General features: G+C 38.5%; 1 protein-coding gene and 1 long non-coding RNA gene across 2 annotated transcripts; both read left to right on the forward strand.

Annotated features, from left to right (window-relative positions):
• The first annotated feature begins 9 nt into the window (after positions 1 to 9).
• On the forward strand, positions 10 to 11,919 carry GNG4 (G protein subunit gamma 4). The gene is made up of 3 exons (XM_003204016.4): positions 10 to 310; positions 5,445 to 5,550; positions 11,141 to 11,919. Exons 2-3 carry the CDS (start codon positions 5,455 to 5,457, stop codon positions 11,267 to 11,269), a joined length of 225 nt encoding a protein of 74 aa, XP_003204064.1. The 5' UTR covers positions 10 to 310; positions 5,445 to 5,454; the 3' UTR covers positions 11,270 to 11,919.
• A 3,244-nt stretch (positions 11,920 to 15,163) lies between these two features.
• Positions 15,164 to 17,973, forward strand: LOC109366005. The gene is made up of 3 exons (XR_002111973.2): positions 15,164 to 15,204; positions 16,999 to 17,072; positions 17,412 to 17,973. It is a non-coding gene; the product is annotated as an uncharacterized LOC109366005 (long non-coding RNA).
• The last annotated feature ends 4,636 nt before the right edge of the window (positions 17,974 to 22,609 follow it).

Raw genomic sequence — 22,609 nt, forward strand, 5'->3', positions numbered from 1 at the left:
GGGGGGGAGGGAGAGGGCTCTGTGCTTCAGACCTTCTGCTTCCCTACTGGTGGTCTATGGACAGCATCAGAGGGTCGTCCTTGCGAGGTTGGCTGCTGCTTTGGCTGCAGGAGTGCTGAGAAGCGAGTTGGTACTCGTGTACAGAACGCAGCGTACCAGTGTAGGAGCTCGGCAGCTGCGTGTCGTGCAGCGCCGTGTTAGGTGGAAACAGAGCCGCTGAAGTTGAGCAGATCTGCAGTTACTGGTGAAGTCACCGCACTCACAGGACGAGAGTTATGTTGTCTCTCTCTTGCTAAGAGCAACCTTCCCGGTAATCATTTCTGTTGGTGCTACCAAGTGTCTTTGGAGGGGGTGGACTTCCCCTCAACCTCTTCAGTATCTGTCAGCTTGGCACGGAACAGCTGTGAGGCTGTAAATGTTCTGTTTGTATTCCCGGTGCGTTTGCACGTGGGTAAACACTTTTGGGCTCTTTCTGACATTTTGAGTTTGGTTTGCCATCACGTCTGACTCAGGGGCTGTTCCCAGGTATGACCGTGCCTGGATTACCATTGCATGGGGAAGGCATTCTGCTGAGGTGGAAGTCCTAGAAGATCTGGAAAGGGCCATAATATTCAGTAATTTTGAGTCCACCATTTTTGATTGCTGAAAGAAAAGAAAATGCAACAGTTTGAGTTGGGGTTTGTTAGATTTAGTTCTGCAGTATACACTTTTAACTTTACAGCTGTACTTTGAGGTGTAAGAAGATAAGCTTGCTGTGCAGCCTTTCATCCCATTGTAGAAAACTGTACCGTAGAGCTTGAAACTGGGTGTTGCTTCTGTATTATGCAGTATTTCAGATTCTTTCTGCATTCTCTTTAGTAAGTATTTAGAGACTTTAGTAAATGCACATTGCACCTCTTACCTACATGAGGTCAACCTTTACCTGCAAATAGTGATGTAACTTCCTGGGTTATCAGGAGATGGTTTGGCCTTTGAAGTGCAATAGGGTACAGTCTAATCTACTCTATAAACAGTGCAGAAAAGTTGTTCTTCACAAACATCTTATGAGCCCTGGAGAGTAAAATCTTTGGTACAAATCACTGAACTGCATTCAAAGGAAAAAAAAAAAAAAAAAAAAAAGAAAAAGGAAAAAGAAAAAGGGATGAAGATTACGTGGGGTCAAAAAAATCTAAAAAGAAAAAAAGCCCTCAGCTGAACAGGATGAGAAAATGTCACTGCGCAGCCTAAGAAGTGTTAGGATATGGCTGACCAGCATGGTGTCAGCCCACAGTAACTGCTCGTCTGGAAAAGGCCATGTATCTGCTGCCCCTGTTCTTTTGTGTCAGCATTCCCCTTAAAGAGCCATCAAGAACGGATGGATGAACTCAGCACACTACGTAACCATATTCCGGATAGATGAGCTCCTGTGTGATCTAGGACTACTGGCACACACCAGTAATATGCAGACTGCACATAGTCTGTTCACTAACATAGTTACTGTAACTACGGTGACTATCAGAGCCTGTGTACCTTTGTATCGATCTAACTTAATAGGAGACTGCTGGAAAAACAAGCAGAAATGAATATGGTGAGCACAGCTGAGCACTTTCTGGTTTGAGGCTTTTATAAGTAATTGAAAAGATGGGGAGAAGTTATTCCTTGTGGGCACCCTGCCACCACGTAGGATACAAATGTTGGTGTGCCATGCCAGGAACGTGCAGGCCTGGAGAACACCTGAGTGTCTGCAGGGAGTGCTGCAGAGAGTGCTCAGGGCTGTCTGTCAGGCCGTGGGCTGGAGCTGAACACTGAGACAGAGATCCCATGGGAGCACGGCTGGAGGAGTTCTCATCTGACCCCGGGGAATGAGAGTTCACAGGAGGGATATGTAAACAGATAGTCTGCTTATTACAATTTCTTTTCTATCCAGAGCAACAAAGTCGTTTCATTAAAGAATATCGAGTATAAGGTTATCAGAGGATATCATAGAATCTGAGGATTCTCAGCCAAAGCCTTATCTGCTAAGACATCATAGTTTGGCTTGAGAATGGGAACTACTCTCATAGTCAACATCACTAATGTGTGATAGTCTCATAGCTGATATGCTAGTGCTCTATTTGTGCATGAGGGAATCCAGAGATATATTTAGGTTGTGAAGTGTGAAACAGGAGAAATCTGCCTTATAAATTCTAGAACCCAAACTGTCTATATGGAAAAACAGACTAGATACTTAAATGGATGCTAAGCGCTTCCAGAAATATAATGGTTAAATATTTAAGTGTGTGTAAAGGTCAGGAGGGGAGCAGGATTTGGAACACAGTACATGTATGTGCCTCACGGCATAAACAAACCTCTTACTAGGGATAAATGGAAATTTTCTACAGTGGCTGAAATACCTTTGGCCAGATTTTTTTCCTTTTTGAAGTTTATTTATGAAGTCTTCTACTCTGATTGTTTTCTGAAATAGTTTACCAGAGTAATACAGATTTTCTTCTAATTTTTGCCCCATTTGTTATATCAGAATGCACTATGGTTGTGGCATCATTTGAAAAAACGGGGTTTGGATTTTTAAAAGCATTTCAGTGACATTGTGACCATCCCTGAATCCCTTTTTCACTTAAAAGTGCTTAAAAACCAGGTGGAATTACTGGAAACACTGTTCTCTTCAGCTTCATTGCAACCAGTAACATTTCACATATTCTCATTCTAGTGTGTAACTTTCAGAGGTTGATTAAATTTACCAGAAAAGCTAAGGAGATCTGGAATTCTCTGTACTGTTCATGGAGTTTCAGTCTCTTAATTCAGTTTAGCTGAAATGCATTATTGAAAATCAGATTTCTTGTTTGCCTCTCAACTTGTGCTGCAGCAAATGGAGACATGCCTCTGTACTTAGCTTTGATTTTTCATCTCTGTGGTCATTATTAGTCCAGCCATGAAGATGATAACAAGTGATTCATATTTGTGGGAGTATCATTTTGTAAACAAAGATAAATGTGTTTGTTCTCGTCTTTATAAATGGGTCAAACCTTAAAAGCTAGGAGGTTAGGTCAAGGAGGAAGCCCAGAGATGAGCTTTAATTCAGAACTTTGCAGTCTTCTGGCTGCTTCAAAGCCTTTCTCCTTGCCCACTGCAAGTCAGAACATACCTGAACTCTGTTTGAAGATGGGCTGGTGGATTGGCTGTGGGGTTTCTTTTGTACTGTACGTTGCCTTTTATGCAAAGCCAATTTTTCCACATGCATTTAATTCTGTACTCTGTGAGGAGTATGAGTTGGTTGATTGTAGACGAATGCTGAGAGAAAAAGTACCATTTCTGTGTTCTAACACAGTTTTAGTTAGCGTGCATTTCAGGGAGAAACCCGTGTTCCATCTGAATAGCATATGCATGCACTGAAAGTGTTCTTTGTTTTGGCATACATTATTTTGGCACATAATATAATTAAAGGTAGCATTTCTTCTTCCCAAGTTTATACAAGTACTGTGCAGACTACCCAGGGCACATGGGTTGGAAATCTAAGGTTCCAGAGTGGTTATTCATCTTATTTGATCTAGTAACAGCAATGAGAACTGCATGGTAATGAGTTGATTTACTCTCATGCCCTTAGGAAGGAGCAATTCAAGAAAACCACTCAAATACTGACCTACCTTAATTAGGTGTCTCTTTGACCAGATCATGCTGTTTGAGCTTGGGCGTAGATCAGGCAGTAATTACATTCTTTTGTCAAAGTATCTGTGGACCAGGATGACTTCTGAAACGCTACTGCTTGAGTACTCCCAAGGGCAGAAAAAAACCAGCTTACTTAATGATAGCTATGAGCTGCTGGGTCTTTGGCACACAGACGTCTTCCACTGTCTTTGTCTCTCATTTCCCAAACGTGGCCTCGCTATTCCCAAAGCTTTCTCAGTAGTACTTTACTTCCTTCAGATTAATCTACTAACAGCTCTTAAAAATGGTAAGCACAGCTATCAAATGCTTAATTGAAATCCCTATGGATATCACTCCTTACTATACCTGTTCCTTGAACCAGATATGGACCATCTGCCTTGCCCTCATGGGCTGCAGTTACATCCACATACAGGAATGCTTTCTTGAGCACACTTTGCAGCTGCTCCCTAAGAGAAATAGGGAGTTAAATTATATTAGAAATGCCTGGAGTAAATGGCAACTTGATGTGAAACAGAGAAGTGGGAGACTGAGGATGGGAAGAGGTACAGAACTGGGGTTCCTGTCCCTTCAGCAGAGCAGATGTGTATGCTTGCCCATATTAATCCCTTGTGTGTCCTACTTGTTTTCGTTCAGACAAATGGTAGTAATTTCCCAGATTTGTAAATGATCAGGCTGACAATGAAAAAATACCAGCTAACAATTATACAAACAATCTCTTTTCTTTTGGTCAATTCTTTTTAAAACTCCAAGTACATTTAAGGTCAAGCTTTTTTCTGTACCAGCCCATTAGACTACTCTTCTGAATAACGAGTTCATTTAATGAAATTACAGTGGCTCTGAGAAGTAGTACTCTTAAATTGAAATAAAGAGCTGCATCAAAAGCATATATCAGTAACCATGAGGTGGTGAGCAGAATGTGCTTGTGTGATACAGTTTTGTAGTAATTTAGTGCTGGTGGTAGAATGAGGGCTGTAAGGTGATGTGGAAAAAAACACTTGCCAGCCCTGTGCGTGATAATTAGCCTTGATGCTTATGTATTTCTTAATGAGTACCTCTGAACTATGAAATTCCTGTGTGAGCCCAGCTTGGGATGTTGTCTCAATCTGTTCATCTCCAAAGGAAACACTAAAAAGCAAGGAATAATTAGTGGAGTCAAATTTTTTGTTTACCCTGGACTTCACCAGGTCATATGCAGTACAGTATGCTACATAATATGTTATTCTTCTTTTTATTTCATTGGAGATCTCCAAGAAAAAATTGGAAACTGCTGTGTTATTTCTTCTCAATCTCAATGATTTCATTTCTAAATTACTTAATTCCATAGACAAAATATTGACCCTTTCTCTACCTTAAAATACCCCCATTTCCAATGTTCAGTGAGGTCAGTGTGGCATTCATTATTATTGTGCATTTTTCTGATCTTTTTCTCATGTTAGTAGGTGTAATTAGGGTGTGGAGCCAAACTGCATAATGACTGAAAGGTCAGTTTGTGAACAGCTGTTCTGTGCTGGCACTCTGAACCAGGGTAACAATTTCTGCACTGAAATACTGGCAGTGTAATCTCGTATTGTTTGCAGAATTCAAACAGTGCTTGCAGTTGAAGATGCAAATATGTGATGCAATCAGGTACTATTGAACAAGGGAACAAGTATAAATGATATCTGATTTGTATTTATAGCCTACAGCCTGGCATGGTCAGTATGGTGGGGTGGGGTTGGTTAGATTTTGATAACTGTTTTCTTGCTAATTGGTGTGTATTTGCTAGCTATACTTCTAAACTGTCTCAACTTTGCCTCCTCCAGGGAAAACAAAATGAAGGAATTAACGTCAAACAGTACAACCAATATATCTCAAGCTAGGAAAGCTGTGGAGCAATTAAAAATGGAAGCATACATGGATAGGATGAAGGTAAACTTAGGCTTATTTTTCATACCTTGAGTTCATTTCATTTGAATTCGTTTGTGGTATAACCTCCCTATAACATTCCAAAAAGACCTGATCACCTGAAATCAAAATTCTTGCTGAGAAATAAGACAATATCAGGCCATAAACTCACTAATTAGAAAGACAGTATTTATGAGTCAGAAATATTAGTGCAACTGACACAAATAATCAGTCACAAATAAATTTCAGTTGTTTCGGCTATTAGTGTTGTCTTGTCAGAGCTGAATTTGCATAGCTATAATTTCTATTTTGTATAGTATCTTGACTAATTCAGTACAAATAGATGTGCACTCATAGAGATGGGTATTTCTGTTTCCTTCAGTATAGGTCTGCCTTTTCAGCACAACTGTGCAGGTTAGTTTTCAGTTGAATCAGTCCCTGATTCAGGTCATGTTGCAGCTGTGCGAGCAACAGAACTGACAAGGAGGAAAGTTAATGAGTGGAAGAGGGAAGGGCTGGAAAAATGTGGGCTAGCTTCTTGTAATTTGAATTGTTGATCCTTAGTAGATTATTTAAAACTTGCTTTTATATAATCAAACTATAACTTTCAAGTATGAAATCATTAACTCAGTTTTGCAGAGAGCTTCATTTGTTAGATGTATAATGACATTCTTAATTACATACTTAAGAATTACATAGGTTACTTTTTGCAGTTAGTTTAATTAAAAAGAACACAGGCACTAGCAAGACCTAACAATCATCTGGCTTACAAGTGTAATTATTTTACCTTTCAGCTTGGGACCAAGAAAGACACCAGAAAAGTTAACATGTTTCAGTATTCCAAAATATACGATAACATAATGTATAGCTAAAATATAACTAATGCTTATATTATACTAATACAAACTAAATATGATCCACAAAAGGCTGATGTCTTGATTTCTAGAATGCCTTTGAATAAGTAGATGAGGGATTATGAAAAGAGGTAGGTTTTCTTATTTCAATATCTGTTTTCCTTTTAATCTTTGAAATGATTAAGTGTGTACTTGGCAAATTTTGCCAAGAGGCTTCAAATGGTTTCAGTAGGAGATTTGAGTTTTCAAATCATAGCTGTAAAATTAGAGAAATGTTATTTTTCCTGGCTTCTTGCAACTACTTAAATTTGCTGGGCATTTAACAAAAGATCAGTCCCTTCAAAATAACTTAATCGGACTCTCTTTTGCAAGTTATTATCCAAGTAGTTATTCCCATAGTAGACAAGACCACATTGTTAACATTAAAAAGATACTTTTCAAAGTGCCTATGTTATCAGGGAAATCAAATGTTCCAGCTCATTTTTCTACAACAGAGGCACTTTGTTTTCTGTGGACAGCAGTTGCAACAATTGGGTCTGCTCAATAAAAGTTTTGTAGTTAAAATACATTTATAGTTACCCATTCCCTACTGTATTCAGTTTTGTTTTGTTTTGTTTTTTAATGACTTTATAATCAAGTCCTATAACCATTCAGAGCAGCAAGCAATGCAATGTTTTGGGGTTCCACAAAAACAACTCAATGTTGAAGTGTGAAAGGAACAGGGCAGCTATAAAAGGGAGGATGAAGTTATTGGCATGTGAATTGGTTACTGTAAGGTGTATTACTGTGGTGGGTTTTTGTAAACCTTAAAAATCCCCGATGGATTGTAAATCAAACCTGTCTTCTCTGCAGAAGGAATGGCTGGGATTATAACAAAGCAAATAGAAAGCAGGAGGTGCAGATTCAGAGCTAGAAAACATGAAATGAAATCAGATGAACAATGGCCTCGTGACTTGTAGAGTAATGCATCTACCAACGCTGTAAAGTTGAGAAAGCAAAGATAATATTGGTGCTTCATCATGGTTGTCCCAAGTATAAAGCGCTATTTAATCTTCCCTTCATAAGCAGAAAAGCAAGGAGGAGTGGTCTGACATTAAGCACCATAGTGTATCAGCTATTACTACACTTACTTTTTTTTTTTAAGAAGATAGAAAATATTCCTAACAGATTCTGAATAGTGTTGGGAGATTAATGTGGTGGGATTGGCAATATATGTGTGTGAATCTCTTTGTTTTAGATGTAAAGGATAAGCAGAGTGGGTGTCTAAGCAAAGATGGTAATTAGTCACAACCCATGACAAGACAGATGACATCGAAATTGCAGCATTTTGCCCTGTCATTGAAGCTTGTAATTATTAGTGCAGCTAACAGGATTATGTTCTAGCTTTGGCTGTTTTTATCACCTCTGTTATTCTAAAACGTAATGGTAAAATTCCACAATCCTCCTAAGACTGATTCTTCAAAGCATCAGAAGCATCAGAGTTGAGTGTTTTCGTCTTGTTTGGCTTTTTCTTTTGGTAATTTGACAATCAGACATATTTATCATTAAACAGAATACATATACTTTTATAATGTGAGATCGATGTGATACTGAGGTATTCCATCCCCTCCACATATACATTTTTAAATGTTTTTTAAAAAATGAAATGCTGACTTTCTGTTAGAAATCATCAATCAAACTGGAGTCTAATTTTTTTTTTAGCCACTTCTGCAGTATGTAAAAATTACTTTGCATCTGCAGAGCAAACTATATTGCACAGGTGAGGTGAAATGATAAATGTGTGCTAGTTTTGTTTGAATGTTCAAATTAGATGCTTTTACTTTAAGTCTTGCTAAAAGCTGACCAGAAACTGCCTAGCAGTATTCCCCTAAAGGTGAATAGAAGCTATGATAGACTGACCTTGCCTTCATTTAACTTCCTCTGTGACAGAAATAGGGTGAGTAGCACATTATTTTGTGCGGTAACAAACCATAGTGTTGGCCAGTAGGTTACCTCTGCATGCTGACACATGCTAAAAATGCTATCTATCTATGCTGTAGCTTTAATATAATGCGTAATGCAGAGGTCTTCTGCCACCGTTGGTCTGAATAATCACACTGAGCAGGAAATGTACTGGAGGCAAAATCGTATTTCGCTTTATTTTTTTGGCCACCGCTCTGAATTTGGTTCCTGTGGCTGTGAGCAATGTTGGCAATGTGTTCACTGCTGCTGCAGTGATCATCTAATTTAACTCTCCATACTAAGTGGTCATTTTTCCACTGCACAAGCATGAGCTATTTCAGTTCTTCAGTGAAGAAATTGCTATAATTCAGTTTCATAACCCGTGTAATCCCCGTGGGAGGATTTCTCCTCCTCACACCTTTTCTTGCTTAAAGGATGAAAATATACAGCTTAGTACAGGCTAGGAGGCTGAGCTTGTGATAACGTACAGAAACGTGATAGTGTTCCTCAGTACCATCCTCTTCGTTGCTGTATGCTGTCTAAGCACAGTAATATCTAGAGAAACAATTAGAAAATTATATCCCTGGATTTATACCTTCAAAAAAAAAAAAAAGCAACATACTTGGGCTGGTGCAGCTTATCCATATGTGGAACAATCATGACAATTATGGGAAAGTTGGTCATCTTATATCAATCTGCTTAAGAAGTTGTTGGTTTCATGAATAAAATATTTCCTAATAAACTTATTCAGTACCTTAGTTGTTGAAGACGAGTATGCTGAGCATCTTTAATAAATCCATTATGCAGGACCCAGAGAACTAGAGTAGATCTCCATTAGATTTTATGGTAGTAAATTTTTTTATGATATAGAACTGTAAATACTATTGAACCTTTTTGTAGGCACCTATGGCTCAAAGTTTCACTTGCTCTGTTCGTATGAAAGACAGTTCGGACCAAATAAATCAACAAAAGTGTAAAACTGCCTTAATTTGATAAATGCAGCTGAGCTTGAAAGAAATAGAAAAGTGGAAATAAGTATACTGGTGATTGTCATTACCTGAAAATACTTCTCCAAGATGCTGTGGTTCCTCCTGTGATTCCTCCTATAGTTACTGGAAACTTGTTAAATTTCTTCAGTGAATGAATTTTCTGCTCATTTATATTTTCTTGAGGTCAGCGTAAGTCATTAGCACAGAAAAACATCTTTGCTGTCTTTTGATCTTTTGGGGCTCGATATGAATTTCATAACCAGTCTACATTGTGCTTCTCTTTGGAAAATCTGCTGTTTAAAAATTCACATGTAAATTTAAAATTGTGAATATAGCATTCCCACACTTTTGGCCATTATAGCCCTACCTCTGCCCAGTTTTTTGTCTTGCAGACTAATTCATAGCAAACGAATTTTAAGTAACCTGAACACACCTGCTTCTTCAGCTGGGTGATAGATAGCCTACACTGGGAAGCCAACCACAGAAAATCTGTGTTTCAGCATTCTGCAAAGGCATATTTAGTGGATATTTTAAAGATAGAAAGTCACTTCTTATTTTCCGGCAGTTAATTTAATTGTTGTGTGAATCATTGACATCCATTGACTTTGTAGAGCTAATCTAAAGCCTACCACAGGATGGACTTTTGCCAAAGCAAGCAGTGTGGGGAAGCTAAAGCCAACAGTGGTGACACACCTGTCATAAACATATCAGAAATCAGATTTATTTTTCCTCTTTGCTATATTTGTGCAAAGATGCTGACTTCAATGTTTGACTGAGGAAAATCTGTCGTGGTGATCAGGGGAAAGACTTTGTAAACTGTCTCATTCTCTTTATTGTAATACTGAAAATGCAGTAATTCAACAAAGCGAAGAAATGCAGATAATTGTAAATATCTTGTGAACTGAACAGAACAAAAGCAATCCATGTTTGTATGCCTGTCCTAAGTTCTTGAGGCGGGAAAAGAAAAACAAACAATTGAACGACAGTATTTTCAAGTCACAAAGTTGCAAAAGTTTGAAGATTTTAGCTAAACCTGAAATAATTTTATGTTTCATTTTTTGCAAAACATCTTGAGTATCAAAACACTGTTACATTCCTATAGGGAATGTATAGTTTATTTATAGTAAGGGTAAGCCAGATTTTAGAATTTGGAGACCTTACAATTTTTTTATTTTAGAAGCTTAAAAATATTTAGGTGACGATCAAATTTAATGCGATGAGTGAAACATTACTTATAATACTAAACAGAAGATAATAGTCTGATTAATCTCATTTAGCTTAAATGAGAACTATGACAAATTACTATTTTTACTCCTGATTTATTATTTCATTTCTTAGTTCCATTTCCATGCTCACGTGCCTCAAGATCTTTTTTTCCACTTCCAGATGTGGAAAAGATAGAGAGAGTGTGTAGAAAACTTTCCAACTTGCTGTTTTGATGCCTGGGAATAAGAACTGAGGCAGAAGGCCTCGGAAGGCATGTGTCTTCAAAGACATTTGTCATGAAGGATCCCTTTTGCTTACCAATCAGCAGATGGATATTTCAGTGCGTATATTCTCCTGACCTCGCTACTGATGGAGATGAAAAGCTGAATATTAATCATATAAGTCAATACCATGCCCTGTCACTGAACTAGGTAAAGTGTATATAAGGCTTATTAGGTATAATAAGAGCAAATTCAGAGCTATGGTATCCAGTAACATGAAGAGTAAAGCAGTTTACTGTTTGAAGACAGTTTCCAATTCTGCATGTTACGTGAAGAATATTTACGCGTTGCCAATTGGTTTGGATTTAAGTGTTACAGAGGTTCTTCTTTTCTCTTCTGGTAGGTATCCAAGGCTGCAGCAGACTTACTGGCATACTGTGATGCTCATATTGGAGAAGATCCCCTTATTATTCCAGTGCCTGCATCTGAAAATCCCTTCAGGGAGAAGAAACTCTTTTGCACTATCCTTTGAGTCGGTTTTCAACTAAAAATATTGTATGTTAAAATTTGGTATCAGTGATGCATGTTTTTGGATTTAGCATATTTTCCTCAGATACCAATATTTAACCTAGAATGACAGTGTTTTTAGAAGGTAGTGCATTTCCTGTTAATAAATAAATAAAATAAAAATAAAAATCCTAAAAAAAAATCAAGGTAATCCTTATTTTTCAGACCAGTGCATAAATTTCATTTCAGTTTTCATAAAGACTCCGTGGTTCTTAATGGAAGTATCTAGTACAGTATCGAGTTGTAGATATCTTTGCCAGTCATAGATTTTTCTGAGACCTAAATGAGTCATACCGACTCTGAAGCTATTTTTAACATTCTTATTTTCTTCAGAAGATGAATTTAATTCATTTGCCTTTACAAATTTTTATCTAAAAGGAGTAGTGTGACCTTTCCACAAGAGGCACTATTAAGGAAAAAATGCCAGTGATCTACGATGTTTGGAATGGTCAGTCTTAAACAATAAGTGATGTTTTATAATAAGTATGTTTTGTGAAGGCTGTAGTAAACTTGACTACAGAAACAATCTGAGTTAGGAAGTACTGTAACTACAGGTAAAATGAAGAAGTATAGTTATATACTACGACTGCATCAATAAAACTGTGGGGAAACATGGCTGCTTGCATCTTATTTTGAATGATGATGATATAAAGTATTTTAGAACGTGAACTGATCTGTAATGTATCATGTCTTCCTATGGGGCTCAGGGAAGGGTGTAAATTCTGCCCTGATTGGTACTGGAAGATGGATTACATTTTCTAAGCAGCTCTCTACATGCTTTCACCATTTATGGGTATGGAGAGCAATAGTAAAATAAGGTTATTTCGGAATACTCATCAAGACCACCATGCCATCAACAGGCACTATGCTTGTATGTTTTGAAGCCACAGACTTTAGGCATTGTGAGAAAAGTTACCAGCAAGTTATTTGCTGAGGTTCTGAGAGGTTTTTTCTTACGGCTTTGTCTAAAGTGCAACTCAAGAAAAAGAATGAGGTATGGAGGAATATGAATTAAGCTCGATTGAGGCACCTGATGGAAACAACTGGTTTTTTTGTGTTGTTTTTTTTTTTTTCTCTTTGATTTCCTTACTTCGAAATGAAGTGAAAGCTCTCTATCCTGATATATTAGGAGAGGTACCTCACTTCTACGTGTACAGTGGAAATTTCCCTCCATAAGAGTGCATATGAAGTCAGCACCACAAGTGAGGCAGAAAACAATTTTGTTAGGAAATTCTATTACTCAGTAAGTCAGTGCTTCAAACAGCCGTCCATAATGGAACAGAAACTTGGATTCCTTCTGTGCCTTAAGTACCTTCAAGCTGAGGTGCCAAGTCTTGTGATATACTTACGTGTTCAGTTTAGATGCTAAAAATTTGGTGGTTTGATGAATGAAGTTTGCATTTAGCCCAAAGAGCACGTTCTTGCCTCTTAATGTATTTTTAGCATTATGTCTGTTTTACTGTTTTGTGCAGGAAAAATACAACATTGTCTTCATTGGTCAGGTTTAGCTTTCTTTGCCAATAACTTGAATAAATAATATGATGCAGCCACCCGCATTCATCTACCAGAGTGCACACAGATGGGTTTGGACTGGGGTTCTGCTGCAGGCTAGCTCCTTCACCAGATCAAACACCAAACCTACATATTTATTCGTGAAATATTCTTGAAAAATAACATTTTACCATATTATAGTAGTATTATCATAAAAAATCATATTCCTTGTAACCAATAGAGTTTCATGATGCCTTTCATTTAAAGGTTTGTTTATTCATTTGCCAACTGAGCTCATCAATAATCTAGTTAGCACAGAGCTGTTTCACAGTCACTATTCTGAAAAACAATCAAACATCTCGAGTAAGTCTTTTTATTTAGGCTCTGTCTTGGCTCCCATTCCAAACTTTTAACAATATTTATTGATGCTTGTCATGCTCAGCTTTATTTTGGAGGGCAGAGAAACAGGCTTTGGCTTACTTCAGCAGTGAAATAAAAATGGCTTTCTGAAAACATTTGTTAAAAAGGAGCAACAAAATGCTTAATAAGGTTCTTTAGGGAATCCTTCCTACACAGTAAATGGCTCGGTAACTGCTCTGATCACCATGACAACATTTTCATTTGTTCTTCCACTTGTATGGTTTTCACTGGAACAGCAAGGAAGAGGAATATAGGACATACTGCTTAATTCTCAGAGGCTTTGTAAAAACTTGCATTTGTGTCTCATCATTAACACTCCCGTCTAACATAACAAAATTGCTGCAGCTTATTACAGTAGTGCAAATAGCTTGCTTTCCTTTTCCAATTAACATCTGAAGTCTTGAGATTGAAACATTTTGTGATAGCTTTGAACATCACTCATTTCAAGAGCTGTATTTGCAAAAATTCAGTGTTACCCAGAAAAGGTGATTGATTGGTTTGTACATAGGATTTTTCTGCAAAAAGAAAAGAAAGAAAGCTTTTCTTGAGTGGTTGTGAACATACTGAATCTCTTATAAGCTTAATAGCTAGCTTCCTATGTTTGTGGTTTCTTTCATCAGTTCTTGAGATAAAAATTCTCTCTTAAGGTGGCTTCATGCTTCTCATGTTAAGGAAGGAAACACACTGAGTACTGTAAATTGTGTATTTATTATAGCAGATATCTATAATGTACCTGAAGAAGTTAAACTGTGTAAGCATAACACTTCCTTGGAGGACAGGACAGCCTTCTCCAATATCACTGCACCTTATCTGCTAGTTCCTTGAATAAACATATACTACTGCTAAACTGCTGGGAGGAAAACGGGTAAAAAAGAAACCTGGAGGATGAGAAGTTCAAAATAATTTTTACATCTTTGGATCAATTAGGATCAAAATACTGTCCCGCGAATGAAAAGGACATCATCTGTTGTTTTTTTGTTTTTTTGTGCCAACTTGGTCCAAAAATCAACATTTTAAAGAATGTCTTTTCTTCTTATTCCTGCAATCCATAAAATGTCCTTGTCGTTATTGCATTTTTTGCTGCTTTGACATTTGATTTAGCTAATCTGCTATTGATATTTGTGTTTCAAATATGCTCAAACAATCTACCTCAAATTCTACAAACAAATACCTAAAATTTCTTGAAGATTTTTCTAAAAATAGGTGCACATCGCTTCATTAAGTACAACATGTTTTCAAAAAACAATAAAAAACAGTCCTCCAGAATACGGCTTTGTCCAACAGAAAGGTTTTCTAAAGGCAAGAAGCAACGAGTTTTTATTTGCATCAAACTATCTGATTTGGTTCCCACTACCTTCAGTGAGAACAAGACCAGGCCATTTACCCTTCTAGTGTTGCACTCAGCTATCAGAGCTTTATTTCATATGCCAGTAGACATATTACTGTGTATTTCAGGCCCAGAGAATAACGCATGTTCACTGTTAACAGTGCAAGTTGCAGCTGTCGTCTCATGTAATGAGAAACTTGGAACAGAATTGGATTGAAGAAATTTCAACATTGTTAGTAAGATTTCTTCATATTCTTTCTTCCTTGTGTCTGTGCTGTGATGAAAGAAGACTTCCCATTGGTAGATTAGTAGTAAACTATAGTGTATCAATATTACCTGTAGGGCTGGCTGGTCTCCATTCCTTAGATCAATCTCCTTGTTTTATGTTGAATTTAAAATGTAATCATTTTGATATTGAAATTATTTCCTACTGTATGGTAACTGCTGAGTCACAGCCTGAACCACTGATCGAGCACCTGGGGAAAGGACCGGTCAGCCCTGGGAGCACAGGTGAAGGCAATTGAGCTGTGTGACCAGAAGGGGTGGAGCTCAGCTGCACATCTCTTAGACCTCATTTAAGAGCTGACTGAGCTCTAATTGGAATTCTTGGTCTTGTGGAGTTTTTTTTTTTTTTTCTGTGGGCCCAGGTTCCCTGGAGATGGGTGAGCAGTCCTTTTCTCCTTCCTTTTAACACCTTTCTATTGTTAGCCCTCAGTTGTTACGTGTCTTGTATCACCTTTCCATCATGTTGGTCTTTCTGACTGTTATACCTACTCTACTATATATCAATTTCCTCATCTTTGTTTTCTTTATCGTGCATTAAATTAGCAGCAAGCTGCTGGGCTACTGATAGCAGGTAGGATTTTTAAGCTTGTCTCCATGAAGCTACGGAGAAAGTAGATGAATAAACAGAGGTAAATTTAAGTTAAGTTATTCTATGTTGCGCTACAGATTAAAATAAATATGAACTTTGCTGTTAGTGACGCAAAGGTAAATGCAGGAACCGTTACCAGGAGGCTCTGAGAGGCATGGTAACAAAGAACCTGTCAGGGTTTAATGAGACAGCAACATTTTGTTGCAGAGACTTACAACGATACCATTAGCTGTAGCAGAAGGAAAGAACAGTCAGGAACATTAATGCAGCAATTGTTTATTGAGCTGAATTTCTTTTGTGAAAGGATTAACAAAAAGTGGACTTTGGAAAGGCCTGAAATATCAGCTTTCCTGTATTCTTGTTGAAAGAAGATAAAAATCTGTATCCATCTTGTCCTAGAAAATGCCAGGGTTATAGCTAATCTTTGGGGTTGCTGGATTTCTTTCTTCAAAGAGACTAAAGGAGATGTGGGGGAGGGGGTGATTCCTTAGAAATAAAGGTTTCTTGTATTGAAAAGCAATAATGAGTTTAAGACATTACACTGTCTTAAATAGTACTATAAAGTGTGGAAAAACAGCAGGCAAAATTACCAGAGTGCTGTATGAAATGTTAAAGGCATCTGCATATTTAATCTTTGGGGAAAGTGGTATTTGAAATATACATTACATATTTGCATCTAATTTAATTCAGGATTATGACATGATTAAATTAAGTACATCAAAAAATACCAGAACTGTTATGGGAAGAACTTTTCTGTCTGTTACAGGAAGATGTATATATGAGGCATGAAGTAGATTTTCACCACCTACATTTGTGAAAGCACAAAAGGAGCAACTTTACCCTAAAATAGGCTTTTTTTCCTTCCTAAATTTCTTTTATGAGGCAGAAATTGTGCAGGATCGTCTATGACTGCCACCTACTGATACACTGACAAATAGCCAGCTGAGACAAAAAAAAAATATCAAGCCTCAACTAGAATGGCCTACAAAGAGTACTTTAAATTATTAGGTGCTGGACAGCAAGCACTTCAATTTTCACGGTCTGCACTTGGTAAGGTATCACCTGTAACTTCTGAGGCTTCAGCAGTTCAGTTCCAGACTTCTCAGTTTAGGAGAAAATGAAAGTTGAATATACAGATTGGCTAAATAGGTCGTAAGAAAAAAGAACAAACAAAAAATAACTGAAACTTTGTGACAATCTTTGAGGATATGAGTTGGAGTTGCTGTGTATTTCCATCCTGAATTGTGTTTTCCAGTTTGAAACATTACTCTTCTTCATTACCAAACACAACCAGTTGTGCCACTATTTCCCCTTTTCTCCTTTCATCAGTGATATCATTACAAACTGCCCTGAGTTGTGGAACAGTGAGCCTCTGGTAATGAATTTTGCATTTTGCTTTCCTTCCTCTTTGCAGAACTGTGCAAGAGCTTTCATGTGGCTGGGAGCTGCATTATTCCTTTGTTCCTGGCTTCCGTTTGTTGTTGTAGTTGTTGCTTTTGATGTTTGTTTGTTGCTTAATTTTATTTCTGAGTACTATTTCCCAGTTATTATAATCTAGGAAATACTTTTCCCCATACTGCAGGGTGAGAACTCAGACAGAATGGAACATACACCACTGCCTATGTTCAGAACAGTATTTTACTGAAAATGCGTGAGGTATGGCATAAAAATCTGTCTGTTACGTGTCCTCTCACTGTACTATACCCTGTTGTGCCTTTGAACTTCAGGCTGCATAGGACAGCCCTTTGTTCTTTGTATAGCGTACTCTAAAAAGATGCACTGTTGTGGTGGGCTTTTTGTGTGTGTGTGTGAAAGGAAGGGATGACCCAGACTTTCTGTTAACTTTGCATTTATAGAAAAGAACCACTGTGACTTTTAAAAGTCTTTCAATTTGCCATGGCCTTAAAAATCTTTACAGTGTAACTGCTTCTCTCTGGCAAGTGTAGCTCACTTGAATTTTTCTGTAAAACTGTTCTTACCTTTCTTGTTGCAAAGATTTTTCGCTACTGATCGTGATTCTTGTCTGAGAGATTTCCCTGAAGAGAGCATACGAATCTTTCATCGTATTCACCGGAACACAACAGATATGAATTTCCAATACATATTTGTGGTGTTGATACATGAATGTAATTGTATTTGTATGATGACAGTCATATCCTCAGAAGATTAAGAAGCAACTTCAGATATTAAGATTCTTATGAAAACAAAATCTAAATGGAAATGCTGAGAATATAAGGAATGTCTTGGTAATATCCTCTTCAAGGTCTTTTCTACTCAGATTGTACGTGTTTGCTTCAGATTCTAGAAAGCATCTATAGAGAGTAGCTATAAAATATCTATTTGACAAAAATCAGGAGGCTGTAAACAATTGTCTATACCAGCTTAAAAAAAAAAAATTGCAACAAGACCGAACACATTCATGGGTATAAAAACAGTATCTGAACACAAATATATTAAAAGATCACTACAGTGGTTAAGTTAAACTCTTTTAAGAAATGTCAGAGCTAAATTTGTTTATGCAACTTGCACTTGCCTCTCTAATTTGTATGCACTACTATTACACACTTACACTGCAGGAATTCCCACAAGGCATGGTATAGGCAGTGCTCAATTAATGAGCAGTTCTTCAATACTGTTTTGGCATCTTTATTCATCGTGTAGCCCCAGGCCTGATTTACTTACAAATTCTGCTTTCAAGGCAGAAGCAGACCCTGATGGACTCTGCTGTGGTGCTCATGAGTGACTGCTTCACAGAGTATCTCCACAGTACCCTGCAGGAACAAGAGGGTGGAAGTACTCCCAGTACAGTGCAAAGCTGAGGCAGAGGCTGAGCAGGACAGGTGAAATTGCCAGTCCTCACCTTCCCAGAGTGCTTTGCTTTTTCAACACATGAAGCCGTATTTCTCACTTGCACTTCAGCTGCAACTCCTCACCGCTACAAATTGGAGTGACTTTTGCAAGCCAAGTGCCCAGAAACGGAGGGAATAAAACAGTGTAGAATACTTAGTTTCATGATTTTTCTCCTGCCCCACGAGGCAATGACAAATCCAATCCTCCTGAGTAGCAATGAGCCTACCTTACACTTGTAACACTGTTTCTTTCGTGGGCCACCTCATTCACACGGCATCTTCTGCAACAAATGAATCAGCCATCTGGTGCATTCTCGCATCCGTTCTAAGTAGGGTAAGCACTGTGTGGGCTTAAGAGCCTCCAGTCATGTAAAAATAAGCCTGTGTACTGTCTATCCAATGACAGTTAATAATAAAATGGTGATAAATAGCACATAGTCAATCTGTCTTGTAATACCCTCAGCAGCTTAATGCTCTGCCAGCTGAGTGCTTAAAAAGCATACTTGCTGCCATAGGTCTCTGCAGGACTTCCTGGAACCCCTAACTTCTTGTATCCACATCTTCAAGCCTTTCTACTACTTGTTGAAAATAGCTGTTTGTTAGCTAGACACAAAGCATCTAACCCCACCGCTGGCTGTTGCCTGGTTATTGGCTGTTTTAGACTAATTCAGCTCTCTGCAAGACATTCCTGTTTGTTCTTTGCCTGTCAATGTGTTGTTGCTACCATATGGGCAGTTTTGAGTCTATTTCTATGTTTTTGATTGTTCTGATAATCAAGAGTTAAATGAGAACTGAAACTTATTGCTGTATTGATAGATCTGGATCACTGTGGTGCTCTGCAAAACGGTTTTGTGTGGCTGTTAATGTGAATTCTTGTGCAGGTTGGGCTGATTCTGATTAACAAAAATAAAACTGAACAACCTCTTCTTGCCAAAACATTATAAGGATTATTCTAATTTATCTCCCTCTACAATAAAGCATGGCGACTTCTTGTCACCACGATGCTCATGTGGCCTTTTGGTGAGAGGAAATGAAATGCAGAGCTCCATCTTACCATGAAGGAAAAAGAGATGAGGAATTTGGATTACCTTTGCCTGAATATGCAAGAGCTGTTTCATTGACAGGTTCTTGCAATGCCAGTGAAAGGAAGACCCTACAGGACATTCCTGGATCTCAGTGAAGCCATTCTAAACTGTGGCTCCTGCTACAAATCAGAGCTGTGTGCCTGTACAGGAAACATCAAGGAAGAAGACCAAGTTTGGATGACATAAATCATCAAAGCTTAAAGGCTTACCAAACTTCTCAAATTTGAGTGTAAAACAGATCGTTGTCACTGCAATGCTCAGCCCAAACAGCAACAGAGTGAAATAGCTTCAAGAAGTTCCATTCTTCAATTGGGAAGCACAGGACAGCCTTCATTAAAAACCAACAAATAAATAAATCCCCTGGAATAAAACCAGTGCAACTTATGACACCCCACAGTGCTCTAGTTTTGGTGGGTCTTACAGATCCTAGCTACGGGTTGTTTTAATACCAACTATATGAAGGGAATGTGAGATTTAGTTCTGTAGCAACCAAGCCCTGAAGCACTGTGGTATTGCTATGGAGAGTCCAGTCAATGTGGTTTCTGTGAAGGAAATGCTGCCTTTTTGACCTTCTTAGTTCTTTGAATCTCTGAATAAGGGGGAACAGAGAGTAGAATCAGTAGTCGTAACAAATCTGGACTTCTTTTTTTGTGTGTTTAGTAAGTCTCTCTTGGGAGACTATTAAGGAAAGTAGCCCTGGGCAAAACACTGTTAGATGCTTGCTTCTATGCAGTGTACAAATGAGCACAGGCCTGATGCCACACTAGCTGCACACTGTGTGCTGTGCAAAGCTTTCTAATAGGATCTCTATTCCTCTCTACATCAGCTCTTAGACTTGCCTGGTCACATACCATTGACTTGTCTTTCCTGCTGCTAGCTGTATGAGCTGGCAGCCCTTCAGAGAAACAGCCTGCCTTCCAGAGATCTTTTTTCATAGGAATTCCTTTCTGTCCTCAGCAGACCCCAATTATACTGACTCCATTAATAGCCAAGAAGGGGAGTCCAGGGTCTCACCTGCTTCTGTACTTCACCCTGATCTGAAAGCAGAAAGGGGAAGCAGGGAGGCATTGCTTCCATTTGTGAAAATAAACAAGATCGATATCTTCTGGTGATCCTAAGGAAAGGATTGGTAACCCTCAATGCACACAGTGAATCTAGTTATGAGTTTATCTTATGAGAATTATGTATATGGGCTAACAAACATTAAAAATCTGAATGCTGCAGACAGACTGATCATGCTGTGCAACTGCAGCTCTGGTGTGTCAGAAAGGACAGTGCCTACCCAGAGACATTATGCAAATTTAACAGAAGCATCTTGAGTTTGCAAGCAGCCTGGGGACTTACATTTCGGTCTCTTCTCTCTCCAGTTACTGTGCCCAACATGTTGTTCTGTGCTTCGTGTGCCAGAGGGACAATCTGAGTCTGTAATGTCAGAAGAGTACATCTGCACAGTAAGAACAGGATGAAAATTGTATGTTTTGACTGAATGATACATTGTGAGTATATATCATTGTATAGGAAGCAAGGTATTGAGGAATGTGATCCTCTGTTTTGTCTGCAAGTAATTATAACTCCTGGACGTGTTTATAATTGAGTTCCCATCAGCTCACCTGCCTATGGAGAAAATTTAACACACTAAGTATGAGGAGTACAAGCAAATGTACAGCAGCGATAGCTGTTGGACCTGCTGTTATTTCTGCAGCTGAACCTGCTGAAAGGCAAGGCAAGTGTAAATAGCCATTAATACCAATAGCATATTTGTGCAAATACTTTACCTAGTGCTATTGTTTGCTGACAAATATACACTCAATTGCATATTAAATATGTTTATGTATGCAAACACAATAAAGCAGATGTATTTCCAACGTGTTTTTTTTTCTTTTTATACCCAAAATACGTATGATAAAGTCATTGATTTTTCTTTTCAATATCTCACTCCTGTTGAAAAATGAATCTTAATTAAACTATGTGAAAGGACTCTAAATGTTTTCCAATCGTTTTCACAGCTTGATTATTTCAAGAACAGATTTCGGCTTCTTTTCTACGAACTCAATCCTTTCTTTTAATTATAATTCATAGAGGTTCAATGACTAAATTATGTGTTTCTGATAGAATAGCTTCAGGAAGCATTCATTTAAGCCTTAGGGCTATTACACAATAACTTTTAGTTTATACATTTGCTTCTGAGAAGCTTATTTATCCACACTGCTTTTTCAGGTAGATTCACCATGCAGAAAGTCAAGGAGACCTTTCTCTTTGCTGTCTGTGTTCAGAAGGACCAGATAGATGAATATCTATCTTCTCAAGGTATCAATAATTTTATTCTCTCCTTTATCCAACATTATTGAAACTTGTTTAATTGGGGTGAAGTTACCCTCATGGCTACCCAGCTTCAGCGAGTGGTGGCTATGGATTAGATGCAAGACAGAGAGCTTGGACTATTAACATCTCCTAAATGCCTTCCCCAAATCAAGAATATTACCATCACTTCTTGGCCATTGTCATGTCATGGTAATGACGTATCAATTGCTTGAAATTCTCCATGGGACTGTAGCCAAATAATAGATTCCTTGCTGGAATGAAGTATTTCACTCAACTGGTTTTGAGTGCTGTCATGTTGATGCAGTTCTCTGCCAAAGTGAAGCACCCTCTTGCCTTTATTGGATTAATAAAGGATTGTTGTTCTGGAAAGTGATGCTGTTATTATACCATGACTTTTTGAAGGAGACCCTCTGCAGATAAATCTAGTGTTGCACAAACAAAGATGAACCAGGAAGGTTGTTTTCTTGCTTTTCTCAGCTGTGCTGAGTGCAAGAACGCAAATCACAAAGAGCCTCACGCATTCCAAGCGCAACTGAGGGCAGCCATTCCTGGCAGTGGGACAGGCCTGCAAGACCTCACGGCTTCGTGGCCTTGCCATCAGCCACGTAGGAGAGCTGAGCTGCCAGCAAGGGAGGTGCAGGTAAAATGGGGTCTGCGGCCGTCTGGGAGCTTGCTCCAGGTGCAGCGTCCCTCCTTCGGCTCTCTCTGTGGGACCGCCACGTCTGTCAGCTCTACGCGCTGTGCTAAGGCATCTTCACCGCGAAGCGCTCCCGTTTAACTCGAAGCCCTTTTTCTCCTTTACGCGGAGCCGCGCAGAGGACGGGCTGTCAAAAAAAAGCCCAGCCTGAGATGAGATGCCCACACGCAGCCGTGCCAAGGGCGCGCTGGGGCGGCGGGGCTGCGGCACTGAGGCGGGCGGCTGACACCGCGCCTCAGC

This window comes from Meleagris gallopavo, chromosome 2, assembly GCF_000146605.3.
Source record: "Meleagris gallopavo isolate NT-WF06-2002-E0010 breed Aviagen turkey brand Nicholas breeding stock chromosome 2, Turkey_5.1, whole genome shotgun sequence".
Classification (NCBI taxonomy): Eukaryota; Metazoa; Chordata; class Aves; order Galliformes; family Phasianidae; genus Meleagris; species Meleagris gallopavo.

Bases quoted from the DNA above. Each gene is read 5' to 3' on its own strand.
- GNG4 (XM_003204016.4), top strand. From the start codon at position 5,455: ATGAAGGAATTAACGTCAAACAGTACAACCAATATATCTCAAGCTAGG. The intron at 5,551-11,140 runs GTAAACTTAGGC...CTCTTCTGGTAG, and splicing joins CATACATGGATAGGATGAAG to GTATCCAAGGCTGCAGCAGA.